Below are 13,575 nucleotides of genomic sequence, written 5' to 3'. Positions count from 1 at the left end.
ATAAAAGACAGCGCACTACCCCTTAGCCTATTACCTCACTTATATCATATTAAGAAAATGATGTATTTTCTAAGACGATAAATCTTTACTGCAGATCATTATTGTAATTTTAAAAACATTCAGCTTGTATTAAATTTGATTTTGTTTCAAAACTTCCAAATGTCTATTTGGTCTGCCTATTATAATAGATCAACAAATTGAAAACCTTTTCACTGTATTACACTAAATATTTATGAAGATATTTTCAATAGTTAAACCAAATCATATCATATTAAACCAAATAGTCAATTAAATTTTAAGATTTAGAATAAGGTTGTAAATATAGCAACAACTTGATTTTATAATATATATTAAAAAATCATATGTTGATTAAATATTTACACAATAAAATACATTTAAAATTAACATAAAATTTAACATGGTATATCAATATCAGATTTTGCTAAATCGGCATAGGCACTAGGATACAGTCTTGAAAATATTTTTGATAAATTCACAACTCTGTAAGCAGATTTCTCTATAACGGAATCCACAGTATCTCTCAAAATACTGTAGACATTTTCAATCTCTGGTGTCAGTCGTAACTCTATAAGTGAAAAAAAATCAGTTAAAACATTTTCATGTCATAATTAAATAATATTTATAATTATTTAATCATATTTTGGGCAAACAAACAAAAATACAAAAACAATGATAACTTAGTAATAAATTCTAAGTTTATAACGAAACATATACAACACTAGGAACACTAGTGAATTTGAGCGCTATATTTAATACTTACTTTTGGTGTCATGTTTCTGTATATCAAAAATATACTGAAAATAACATAATTGGGTATAGAGATCACTTTCAGTATATTGTCTTATTAATCCACCTTTTCCACAAGTCAGACATACAGGTTTATTTGAATTCACACAATGTGACAGAATTCGAGTTGTTCTAGCACAGGATGGTTCATCACAGATCATCCAATTAGCATAAAATTGTTTAACAAACTTTCGTATACTTAAGGTCAGTGCATTCTGAATTTGATTAATATATTCATAAGGTCTGGCTTGGCATTCCGTATTAACACATTTTTCTAATGCTGGTAATATTAAATTATCACACCGTTTAACAGCTGATGCCAAAGTATTTACTGATTTACACATCGGACATTTGAATGAAAATTTTTCTGATTGACTGAATTTTTCATAATTATTTGATTGATGTGTTTCAGTTACTGCATCCTCACTATGCTCTATTCGTGATCTAAAAATTTAAATAATTTTTTTTTTAAAATAATAATCAATATTAACAATTAATTTTTGCAATGTTACACTAGCATAATATTAATATATTAATGGATAAAAATAAATCTAACCTGTTAATAGCAGCCTTGAATGCTTTGGGATCTAAACCTAAACAATCAGCGATTTGACTAGCATCAATACCTTCAATAGGCTCACATAGCCGTGTTACAACAGGATGTATTTGTTGTGCTAAATAGTAATTCAAATCTATTTTGAGTTTTCCATCTGAAGACTTAAATTCATCTACATGATAACTTCTATGAGTAGCTGGTAATTCTGTTCCATCTTCACAAATTATGTAGGGAACCATGTCACCTTTCTTAAATCTCTTAGAATTATCCGAATTCATACGCAATGCTACTACAACATGGGGCAAACTTTGGCCATTAGAATATTCTTTGGGGTTTTTTGTCAACTGTTTTGTGATTGTAAATAAAGGCAATGGAACTAAACCTTGCTCCATATTTTCTTTAAACTTTCCCAGATGTAGATGAATATTCCTTATTCGATCATCTAGTTCATTATCTGATAATATCTCGTTTAAAATGACGTTGCCTGCCATAACTGCAATTTGAGACCAATCGCGTCGTACAATATCCAAACCCTTCAGTTCTTTATTGAGCACGAAGCCATTTTTATCCTTTGATATTGTTACAGCTGCATATTTTTTCTTCTTGAGCAATAATAGGTATTTAAATACTCCATCAATATCTAGTTCAACTTGTTTATAAATTTTATTAACCATTTGTTTGATATTGCTGCCAATTTTATAAACCTCATCATAATCTGTAGAATTTGTATTGATCATTATACTGTCAGTATCTCCATATACGACATCATAGCATAACTTTTGAACAAGATTCTGAGTATGTAAAAGAATTTCTCTGCCTTTTTGTGTAACCAGAGCTGCAAGGTGTGGAGCATAAAATCTTGAGAGTGTGAAACCCAAACAACCATACATTGAATTTGCTGTTAATTTTAATGCAATTTGTCTTATATTATACTGCATTTTCAAATCAGATCCCAGATCAGGGTTTGCCATGAGCTTTTTTACTTCTCTTCTACTTTCCACTAGTCTACGAATTTGTGTAGGGAGCACACCAGGCTCAACACTTTTATCTGGCAGTATGAGTTCATCATTTTCATTTTCTGGTATTGGAACTGTTGTATAGCAAATATTATATTCTTGTATTATACTGGGATATAAAGAATTAAAATCCATTAACAATACAAATTTATCATAGAAACCCTTTTTGGGATCCAAAACTAATCCACCAGTGTATGCAGGCTTTTTACGAGTAGATTTTAAACTGGTATCATTACCATCATTATCGCGAATATATTCACGTGCCCTTTTCTCAGGAACAATGTAGTTTCGTTCTTTAAAGGCATGAAGTAACAAAAACTCATTTCTTTCAGAACGCCCTCCTTGTAAAGTTCTTGACATTAGATTACCAGCAATATTAGTTATTTGTAAAGCTAAAGGTAGTACATTCATTTCACACATCAATCTTAATATATATGAAGCATCTTGTATTGTTAAAGAAATCAGTTTTAAAATACTATCTGAAGTATCATACATGGTCACCAGTTGATCATTTGTTATCTCAAGACGCTCACCTTCTTTGATTTTAAGAACATTTGTACATAAAGTATCAAGATCATAATTACGTGACTTAATCAATTCTTCAGCAGACAATTTCACATCACATATCATTCTTCCAATAAACCAATCTTTTATTCTTTTGCCAAAAATTTGACTCATTCTCAATCGTCCAATTTTGGACCAGTGAGGTAACTTCAATGATGCGATTCGGTGACATATGATCTCAAGTTGACAATCCAATGCATCATGTGAAACAATTAAATCTGGATCAGTTTTAGAAAATATAGCCATAAACCAACTGAGTAAAGCACGTTCAGAATCACACTTTTGGATTTTTGTCATTTTATAGCTATTCATTTTGGATTGCAAATCTGCAGGCCACACCTTATTACATGGTCTAGTAAATCCTAGAGTAAAATAATAAATTTTTAGATTTGAATTTGTTTTGATTTAATAATAATATTTCATAACTCATGCTTACCACAAAAATGTTGTGTAAAAGGGGGATTTGGAGCAGGTTTATCAACTGGAAACGATTGATGTATCAAGCAACTAATCATCACAATTTCACTCAATGAAGTTTTAGGATTCAAACAAGTACGTATATTTAACTACAAAAAGAAAAAATCAAACCATTCAAATTTTATCCTTAAATATTATTTTAATGTATGAATAATAAGTATACCGTTGATAATACTAAACTTGGTGGAGTCAGATTTTTTTCAGTTGGTGCAATAGATATATCTTTCGGTTTTGTACACAATAATTCTATGTTGCACCAACTTAAATGCTTATCTTTCACTTCCTGCAAAGATTGAAATATTAGTTATTATAGTACTAAATAAATAAAAATAGATATAAAAAAATTGATACCTGGGCAGCAGCAATATCTAACCAGCAAGGTCCTTTAATCTTGCGATCCAACAAAAACTCCTCTAATGCCGTAGATGTTGTTCCAAAAATATGAGAAAATGTAAGATATCTAACTTTCATGTTAGGTAAATCTTTAGAACTCTGTAAAATAATATAGAATAAAATATAATATTAATAGTAGATTTAAGTTTGGAATACTTTTTCTGTACAAGACTTCTGGAATTTTTTGTAGTCTTTTTAATACACATCAATTATTTTGTTGAAATTTGTGAAATTAATTTAAAGAACCTAATCAAGTTTTTCTTATTCAATATTTTGTGGCGCCAAAAGGTTGTAAACGTTAGCTAGCTAATACTTTGTAACTAAATGTGAGAAACATATTTTTGAATTCTTCGATTTATTGACAATACTGTTTCAATAAAGCTATGCCTTTTTATATAAATATCATATTTATAATAAAGCACTAGCTTAATTCGGAAAAAATATTGTACTGTAATAAATCATATATACAATTGAGTATCATTATATTATGCAGTAGTAGTATTAGTATATTTGTTTAAATAAGTATATTTCAAATATGTGCATATATTTATTATGTATATCTAAACTCTATATTAAGACATACCTCATAACGAATTTCTAAATATTCTGAACTAGTTGGTATATCCACAGAACCAAATGCATAATTTTTTGTTACCTTTCTTGTTCTGTAAATGCTTAAATTCAATGCTGGTGCAATCTATTAAATTAAATAAAAACATTAAAAATAAGAAATTATTCAAAAATTTATATTATTTTACCTTTGTATTAAATTCTTCATATACATCCAACATTGAAACTTTTTTGTCAGTTTTTTCATAAGAGACGGCATCCAACATCTTCAAAAATTTTAACATATTCAATACCAATAATTAATAATATAATTGAAATACTTACAAATTCTCTAGGTAATAAGTATAAAACTCTTTCAATATTCGTAACACGAACACAACATGAAGGTAATGAAGTGATCGAAGACTGTTTATGCATTTTTTCATTTGTTGACAGACGACCAAATATGAATATTTCTCCAGGTCTTTTTATTGGATCTTCCCAGGCATCCCACCACCATATTTTCAAAGGCTAAAAATAAATAGAAGTAAATAAATAAATAAATATATATATATATATATATATATATATAACAAATTACTAAAATTATAAACTAAGTTACCTTTCCACTTATATCTTTTATGTCACATTGCATTTTTTCCACATTTTCTTCATTTTCAGTTATATTTCCACAAATAGTTTGCCAACCAGATAATAAATGTTCATCAGTAATAGAAATGGAAGCATCCAAAGTTACCTCCTCTTTAGATTTTGTACATTCTGCAATGCCTATAATAAAATAAATCAGCTTAAAGCATAACTTTCCTTCTATAAATAATACATCATAAAGCATTTTCAAAATGATGAATGCAGCAAGTTAATAGTGTAGTAGAGTGAACTATGTAGTGTAAAACTAGTAGTAAATTCCAAATGTAAATTGTATTTAATTCTTTATAAATTCTTCAATTAATTGTTCTCTAAAGAAGCTATAAATCAGCAGCTTAAAATTTATGCAAAAAGAAGTATCTCGAAATATCTGTTTACCTTTTTCCTCAATGCATTCAGGTTTTAAATCATTTTCTGAAATACAAGATGGGGAGGAGATTTGATTCTCAGCATCATCTAGCATTGCAAAATCTATATCTTGAAATTCATTATTAGTTGTGTCAGTCTTTATTTTTGAAGAAGAATCTTCCTCAATTGTTTTATTTTCTGGCTTAGATATTATTTCATTTATATGACTACCGGATTTTGATTTATTTCTATCCTGATTTATTGTAACAGGTATGGAAGACACATCATCCGATTCTTTCTTCACCTAAATAATTAGTACAGTCGTTGTTAATTAAACCTAAATAATTAATACAGAATGCAACAATTCAATACATCTTTTTTTTACTATACCTCTTTCTTTTCAAGCTTTGATGAAAACGAAGACTTTTCAGTAAATGTATTGAATTTCTTCATGTAATCTTTTGCTGCAGCCGACTCACTTTCAGTAAATCCGGTTTTGAGTACATTTTTTGCAATAGTTAAAGGCTTTATTTTATTTATTTTGCTTGCTTCATTGTTATCGATTTCTCCAAGTATGTCTGATAAAATATCATCATCTTGAAGTTTAACAGATTGCTACAAACAATGCAATAAATTGTTTATCAATACACACAACCATATAAATATATATATATATATATATATATATATATATAACAAAAAATCCACAAATATTAAAAAAATCTCAGAGTTACCTCCTTTTTTTATATGAGACATTACTAAACATGTTTCTGATAGAAGAGCTTCCACTAATATTTTCTGAAACCCTTGGACGTTTTTTTGACTCTGATTTTTTTTTGTTTGATCTTGATGTCTGAGGCTCCAGCTCATCATCATCAAAAATATCACGTCCATCTTCGATGTAACCAGTACCATCTGCAATGGAATTTGCAGATTTTAAAATTTGAAAATTAATTTTGTAAAAATTATTTTGTATTTTAATTACTTTCAAGATTAATGAGTTTAAAGTCATTAAGTTTATATTTGTATTTTTAAACAGTTGTATATTATTTTATATGATTATTATATTCATAATATAATATTTGTTGATGAAATTTATTTATCCTCATAATATAATTTAATCTAGAATGAAAATTTAAAAAAACTATTTCTTTCAAATATGTTTTTATAATTCAAGTTATCGCCTAAATAAAAATATTCATGAATTTAGTATATAAATTTAGAACAAGGAGGATTGTCAATAATTATTTGAAAAATATAAATAGCAATTGGATTATGGTATTTGTACCAAGATACTATTTCGCTCTCCTGTTTAAGATAGAATAGTACTTAAAAAACTGCTTTTGTATATATTACCAATTTATTGATGATTTATATTTTTGACGAATGAATTGTAAGTAAGCAAATGCAAATGGAACTTATAAATAGAATATAATTACCATCCACAATCCAGTCATCATGCTGTCTATCCAAGATTGTTTTAGCATATTCACTTTCATCAACTGTTTCATACACATTCTCTATTTCATCTTTAATCTCGTATTTATTTTTGGATCCTTTTAACTTTCTGAGTTTTTCAAGAGCAGCTCCTCTACCATTTCTATCCAATTTTTGGCGTTTAGAACGAGGCAGAGCTAACAAATTACATTATAAGAATAAATCTAACACCAGCAATTAATGAACCAGATTATACTCACAGGGAGAATCACTCATATTTATCAATATTGTATCAAAATCTTATTGAAATTAAATTAAAATATAATAATAAATTAAAAACATTGAATAAAAATATCAAAATGTTGCAGGCACTTTGGTAAATATGTGTAAAAAGACTTTTCGCGCCAAATACACCTGTCAAATTTTTATTGTAATAAAATGCGGCTTATTTCACTCGTTACATTAAAGCGGCAAATTTTAAATAATAATACCTTTTCTTTCTAATCTGGTGTGTTTCAAACTGGTTTAATTCTGTAAAACTGCCATATAATTATGAAAGATCAATCACCTTTGTGACCTTTTGCAGCCTACGCATAGATTCACCTTTGTTAAATATTAAAAAACAATCACGCGTTGTGCAAAGTTAGTATTATACGGGCAGTCTGGCGACGCGCACGACAAACATGAGAATAATATTTTTGATGTTATTTATTTCCGTTAATTGTTATCCTTATGTTTATGAAAAGCCGGTAAATAGAATTATAGATGTAACAAATCGGTTGACAAATAAAATTTTATATCTTAAGTGTAGCGGTTATGGAAATGCGAACTTAGTTTTCTCACCTTCCGGTTTAATCAATGTCTTGGTAGCATTATACGAAGGAAGTGATGGTAAAAGTGCCAATGAAATTCAAAGTTGCATAGGATTACCATGGCAAAAAGAGTTGTTAAGGTCTGGGTACAGAGATATCCATAGAAAATTAAGGGTAATTTTTCATTTATTTTATTCAGATTCTGATCACAAACTTGTACCAGTAAAAGTTCACATCAGAATTTTTGATAGACTTGTTGAATAAAGCTATCTTAAGTTTTTAATTAATAATTACTGGTTTAATAATAAATAAATAAATTGTGTTTGAAAAGTATTATTTTATTCTTATTTAAATTTGTATGTCATTAAGATGTTTATATATTAATCATCAAAATTAAAATAATAATTAACAAAATGAGATTAATTTATCATTTTGATTTAGTCTTTTATATTACATCTATTAGATGGATCATCTTTTATGCAAAACTTTTATTTTCATGTATTGTTTTTAAATTTCCTCATAGCCACTTCATTATTATTTGCATAAAGCAAGTTTAATTAATAAATTTATTTAATGCATTCTATTTTTTTATTCAACAGACTTATTTTCTTCCACGTGGAAACTTTAGATCAATTTTATCTCTCAACAATCACAATGTTACTTTTACCGAGTCATACCGCGAAATTATGCGTTATTATGGTTATTATTTTGATATTATTGAAAATAACACTAGCATTGTCGAGACGGTAACTAAAATCTCAGAAGCTACTACTAGTTTGAAAAGCACGCAATCAGAATCAACAGAATCAATAGAAACAACTACAAATACTTCTCCCCGAATACCTGTCTATACAGAATCGGTTACAGTTAGTACTACAAAAATTACAGAATCGATAAATCCAGATCCAACAACAATAATATACGATGTAACAGAACCAGAAATAATTGGCGGTCACAGTGAAAGTACAACACAATTTTTAGTTACAACTACCCCACAAATTTTAACAACAACTCAGAATACAAATTTAGATACTAAGGAAGATTCATCTGAACTAATTACATCAACTACAGTCGATGTTGAAGGAAACGGTGAGGTCTATATGACGACTGAAGATATATCCACAAATACAATAGATCTGGAAGAATCACCAGAAATAGATGTGCCAAATACTGTATTACCCGATTTAACAACTTTTATGATAGCAGAGACAACAGAAGAACCAGATGAAATTTCAACCACTACATTAACTTCTATAAATAATGAAGATTTAGAGATAAGCACTACAGAAACCACTGATACAGAAACAGAGATAAGCACTACAGAAACAAGCGACTTAAATGATATTTCGACAACATTTGCAACAGAAAGCGAACCTGAGGTAACATTAGACACCGCAGGTGAATCGGAGGATTTATCAGAGAAGAGTATTTTAAGTAGTACGTTTCTTACAAACATTGCAATTAGTACAAAAATTAGTAAAGTAAATCAAATCTAAACCAAATCTTTTTTAGTTGGCTTGAGCGATGCAACCACACGTACCGGGAGAGAACAAAGGCGACCCGAATTGGTGATGGCGTTTTATACCCAGCGTGGATCTTTTCATTTATATACATCTTATATTGTTAAAGTAAGAATTTATACAAACTTTTTTTAAACCTCATATAATAATTAAAACTCTTTTTTATGCTAATATTATATTTACAGACTGGTTTACTATACAGAGCGGAAATTCGTTCTATAGGAGCATCAGTTTTGAGACTACCTATGGCTTATTCCAATGGTCTTTATCATGCGCTAATAGTACTTCCTTGGCAATATTCGAGTGGAACCGAATACGTTATTAGAGAAATTTGTCGGCAAAATATTGCTTTACGCGAATTAGAAAATTCACTTAGACCTGTTAGAGGTCGTGCAATGGTACCTAAGTTTCGATTAAAGGGGATCGTAGATGTAACAGAGGATTTAAAGAAGGTAAAATGTACTAAAGATATAGCATCTGTCTCTAATTTATTTTAAATATTTTTTTAAATATTTAATCAAATCTATTGCATGGGACTGAAAGAATTATTTAAAAATGACAAAATGAATATGTTATCATTAGATTGGTATAAGAGAGATATTTGAACCGGGTTTGGCTGATTTCCGTCCAATGACTAGGGAAAAGGGCGTTTTTGCTAGGAGTTTGGAGCAGGCTATAGATATCGCTGTTACAGATGAGTTCGAACCATCGAAATCCCTGAAAAGCTTCGAGACAGAGAAGTCTTCTAGAATGTATGTGGAACCGTATGGAAGTAAGTATAATTTATAAAAAAACCAAATGTTGTATAACGTCTGCTTAATAGTTAGGAATGATATTTTGAATATAAGTAGAGCGGTTTTTGCATATAATTTTTCTGAATCAGTGGAAAATCTAAATACATATATCGAAAAAATGTTCTTCGCTTTAGATTTTTTTTTATTCAATCTTATAAAACTTCTTTCCGCGTTTCATTTGTTGTTCGATTATCTTATAGTATAAATAATTAATTACTTTTCTGACTGTGCCAATAAAGTTATGCTTAATTTTATAAATGAATCCATAGATGATTAAATTTACTTAATCTATTTTGTTAAAAGTTGCCTAATCTATGCAGTTACCAAATGTAAAATTATAAATATATCATACAATACAAAATGTGTGGAAACTTATATTGTTATTTACAATAACTTTATTAGCTATAATTCCATACCAGAATTTATATAATCGCTAAAAACTAATTTTCATTGAATATAAATGGAACGGAAAGCGATTCGCTATGAAATAATCGTCCAAACAAATGAAAATCGCGGTGTCATCTTTATTAATTGTGTATGTACCTTTTTAAGTGTGCCAATGTCATATTGACGATGTGCAATATGCGACAAATGATTCATACCCGAATGAATTTTTTAAATTTTACATCTTTTTATTGACCAAATTTCACTTACAATTGTCAAAAAGTTAGCAACATTTAGAATTGTGACGATAGATTTTGAAATTTTGACACGAATCACTATTCCAAACTTGGATAAATTTTTATAATCGAACCAATTGTCGTAGGCTCATAATTTTTCAGAACGTTCTTTAAGACCATGAACTTCATCATCAGTTTCATCATCAAAATTTGTTTTTTTAAATCTAATTACTAATTAGTGGGTTGACTATAGACTATATTAGGTTAACCTACAGCCCATTGTGACGACCATAGGTTGACCCTATGTCAACATGTGCTGTGTGGGTAGTTTAAGATAGTCCTTAACAGTTAAGCACTATCTTAACTATAGTTAAGTATAAGTAATATATATCTTAATATAGTTAAGTATAATGTTATAATATCTTACAAAGTTTTGAGTTAAATCAATATATATATATATATATATATATATATACATGTTTTTCCAACTTTGGACTCAAACGAGTCAGAGTGACTTGAAACATGCAGACAAATAAAATAAGAAGGTCTAATTTTTTGGCGAAAACAAAAACAATATATTAAATTGTACAAGTTATATATATTTTTTAGGAATCAGTTAAGACAGACAGCTAGATGTGCCTTTGTTTTAAATTTCAAATTTTAGCCAAAGACCGTTTGAGAAAAAATAGGAAACTTATCTGTTGAATAATCGAAGCATCTATTTTTATTTCAATTTTTCAACTTTATTTATTTGCTTTTGAAACTTGAAAATTATATTTTTCTTATACCTGGTGGAAGTGAGAAATCCATGAAGTGATCCCTTAGATGTCTTGAGCACAGGGTATTCTAATATTGTCTAGGGTCTTGAATGTGATTGAATTTTGTTTGGTATGGAAATATTACCAAGTGTTTGTCGTTTGTTTTAATGATTTCTATTCAGAATATGCGATCCTCCCTGTCAAGAGCGCTGAAATAGGTAATCGTTAATCAGCCTCATCCGGAAGTCATCGCTTTGATCTTTGATGGTTCTAAAACAAATGATCATTGTCAGAAGTCAAGCAGTCACGCAATGGCGCGTACGAGGCCAATAAACAATCGACAGTGTCATCCGGAACCTAATGGCACACAAAACTTTTCATGTTTAATCAATCGTCAATTACATTTGAGATTTCAGATGTGCATTTGCATCACCAGCCAAGATATATATTTAAAAAAAAATTAACAAATAAAATAAAAATGCCTGATGGCACACAAAACTTTTCATGGTTAGAGGGCGTCCGTTTATCACACGAGGCTTAAAAGGGAAGGAAGGTCTTTGCCAAAAAATAACAAAAATCACGTGGTAGAGGGCCAGTAGAATATCACGTGTAATTAATTTTTACCTTTCAATTAAAAAATCTATTTTTTCAATTTTTTTTATGTTTTTATTAGGTACTAAAAATATACGTAATGTTGGAGAAGGAGGTTATTTTAAATAAAACCTCGGGTCAAAAAAGGGAGATGAGGGGTCAAAACATCTTAAGAATTGATCACGTGTATTATTACACTCATTAATTTTTCGCCTACCAATACATATTTGAAAAAAAAAATAACCTTTTGAAGAGGCAACATATCTTTAACAATATTTCAAAATATTGTATAGTTGCGAAATACGGAATTATATAGTTATCCTTGTAATAAGTAAACAAGTATAAAAAGTCTCAATAATGTTAACCGAAAACGAAATTTGGACAGATATTTGAAATTTTTTTTTCTTTTTTAATTTTTGAACAGCAATCAGAACCTTACGTCCTATGAGCTGTTGGTCTGAAACTTCTCCTTCGTATTTTTTAGTTTGGTAACCCAATGGTTAATCCATCCATATTTGATGATTTTTTGTTATTAGAATTATCTAATAGGGCTGACATTTTTATTGGTGCAACAATGCCGGGTGAGGGCTATTTTCACTTGGAAATATTGATATCTATATTTCCAAGTGAAAATCGTTGTTCCTGTTGCCTGACAACAGGCTGCTCGAAGTGGGTATCGAACCCGGGACCTCTGAAATAGGTCCTGTCGCTCTCAACCGCTTACCTACGGGCAAGCCCATTTGAAAAATAATGAAATTTTATGCAACTAAATTAACAATCAAATATTTATACACTTGCTGCCACAAATATCAATTGCCCCAATTAATAATAATATTTTTAAACATCAATAAAACACTATCCTGCTTCACCATGTTAGTGTTTTAAATATAAATTGCTCAATCTGATTATAAAACACTTACTCAATGTTTTTCACAAACAGAAAGCTTTTTTATAAATTATAAATTAATTTGGTTGTTTTAATGTTTAATCCATTCGTATATTAAAATAGTATCCTCACATTTACATACCTTTTTGTGTTTACATTCTAAATATTCTAATATTTGGTATTTTAAACTACCTCACAGACCATAAATATGCCGAATAAAAATATGTTTACAGGTGTTAATCGTCGGTTTATTTTTTGTCTAAGGTACTAATTACATTGAGAATTTTTGTGCAGATTGTTGGATCGTCATTACAGATGACGTAATAAATATTTTAGAACCTCTTAATGATAATTTTTATATAACACACGTAAACTAACGTCATCTAATGCAATACTAAGAACATTAAATATTTTTTATTAAAATGATATAAATACGATCTATTGACATATTGATAATTAATTACACAATATATATTTTTTCATAATAATTAATTATGTATAATAATAATTATTATTATTTTCAGATCTCGGGAATGACTGGTACACAACTGAAGACTTTATTGCTAATAGACCATTTTTATTTTATATTATGGATTCAGAGTTACATATTTGTCTTGTAGCTGGTAAAGTAGTAGATCCAACTAATATTCAGATTTATTAAAAATGCAGAAAATTCAGTATTATACAAAGTTCTTAGTTTTAGTATTATGCAAAATGCTTATTTTGATATTATTGTGATTTTTTTTTTCGAATTAAATTCATACGAAATATAATGTGCCAA

General features: G+C 28.8%; 2 protein-coding genes across 2 annotated transcripts; one reads left to right on the top strand and one right to left on the bottom strand.

The window, feature by feature from the left end:
- Nucleotides 1-413: 413 nt before the first annotated feature.
- Nucleotides 414-7,124, bottom strand: LOC113371035 (DNA polymerase alpha catalytic subunit). The gene is made up of 15 exons (XM_026611684.1): nucleotides 7,074-7,124; nucleotides 6,816-7,010; nucleotides 6,115-6,291; nucleotides 5,767-5,993; nucleotides 5,407-5,680; nucleotides 4,985-5,151; nucleotides 4,708-4,893; nucleotides 4,572-4,649; nucleotides 4,397-4,510; nucleotides 3,772-3,912; nucleotides 3,584-3,703; nucleotides 3,380-3,509; nucleotides 1,364-3,305; nucleotides 782-1,251; nucleotides 414-586 (listed from the first exon to the last, which is right to left on the bottom strand). The coding sequence occupies exons 1-15, from the start codon at nucleotides 7,087-7,089 to the stop codon at nucleotides 414-416; spliced, it is 4,410 nt and encodes a 1,469-aa protein (XP_026467469.1). The 5' UTR covers nucleotides 7,090-7,124.
- Nucleotides 7,125-7,496: 372 nt separating this feature from the next.
- Nucleotides 7,497-13,455, top strand: LOC113371034 (probable serpin E3). The gene is made up of 6 exons (XM_026611683.1): nucleotides 7,497-7,799; nucleotides 8,225-9,062; nucleotides 9,138-9,253; nucleotides 9,331-9,597; nucleotides 9,728-9,917; nucleotides 13,319-13,455. The coding sequence occupies exons 1-6, from the start codon at nucleotides 7,497-7,499 to the stop codon at nucleotides 13,453-13,455; spliced, it is 1,851 nt and encodes a 616-aa protein (XP_026467468.1).
- Nucleotides 13,456-13,575: the final 120 nt, after the last annotated feature.

The sequence above is a fragment of the Ctenocephalides felis genome, unplaced genomic scaffold (genome assembly GCF_003426905.1).
Source record: "Ctenocephalides felis isolate EL2017-DRISC unplaced genomic scaffold, ASM342690v1 CF-g0.4_SCAFFOLD_01492, whole genome shotgun sequence".
Classification (NCBI taxonomy): Eukaryota; Metazoa; Arthropoda; class Insecta; order Siphonaptera; family Pulicidae; genus Ctenocephalides; species Ctenocephalides felis.
Note: the sequence above shows the minus strand (reverse complement) of the source record. Positions and strands in the feature narration are given on the sequence as shown.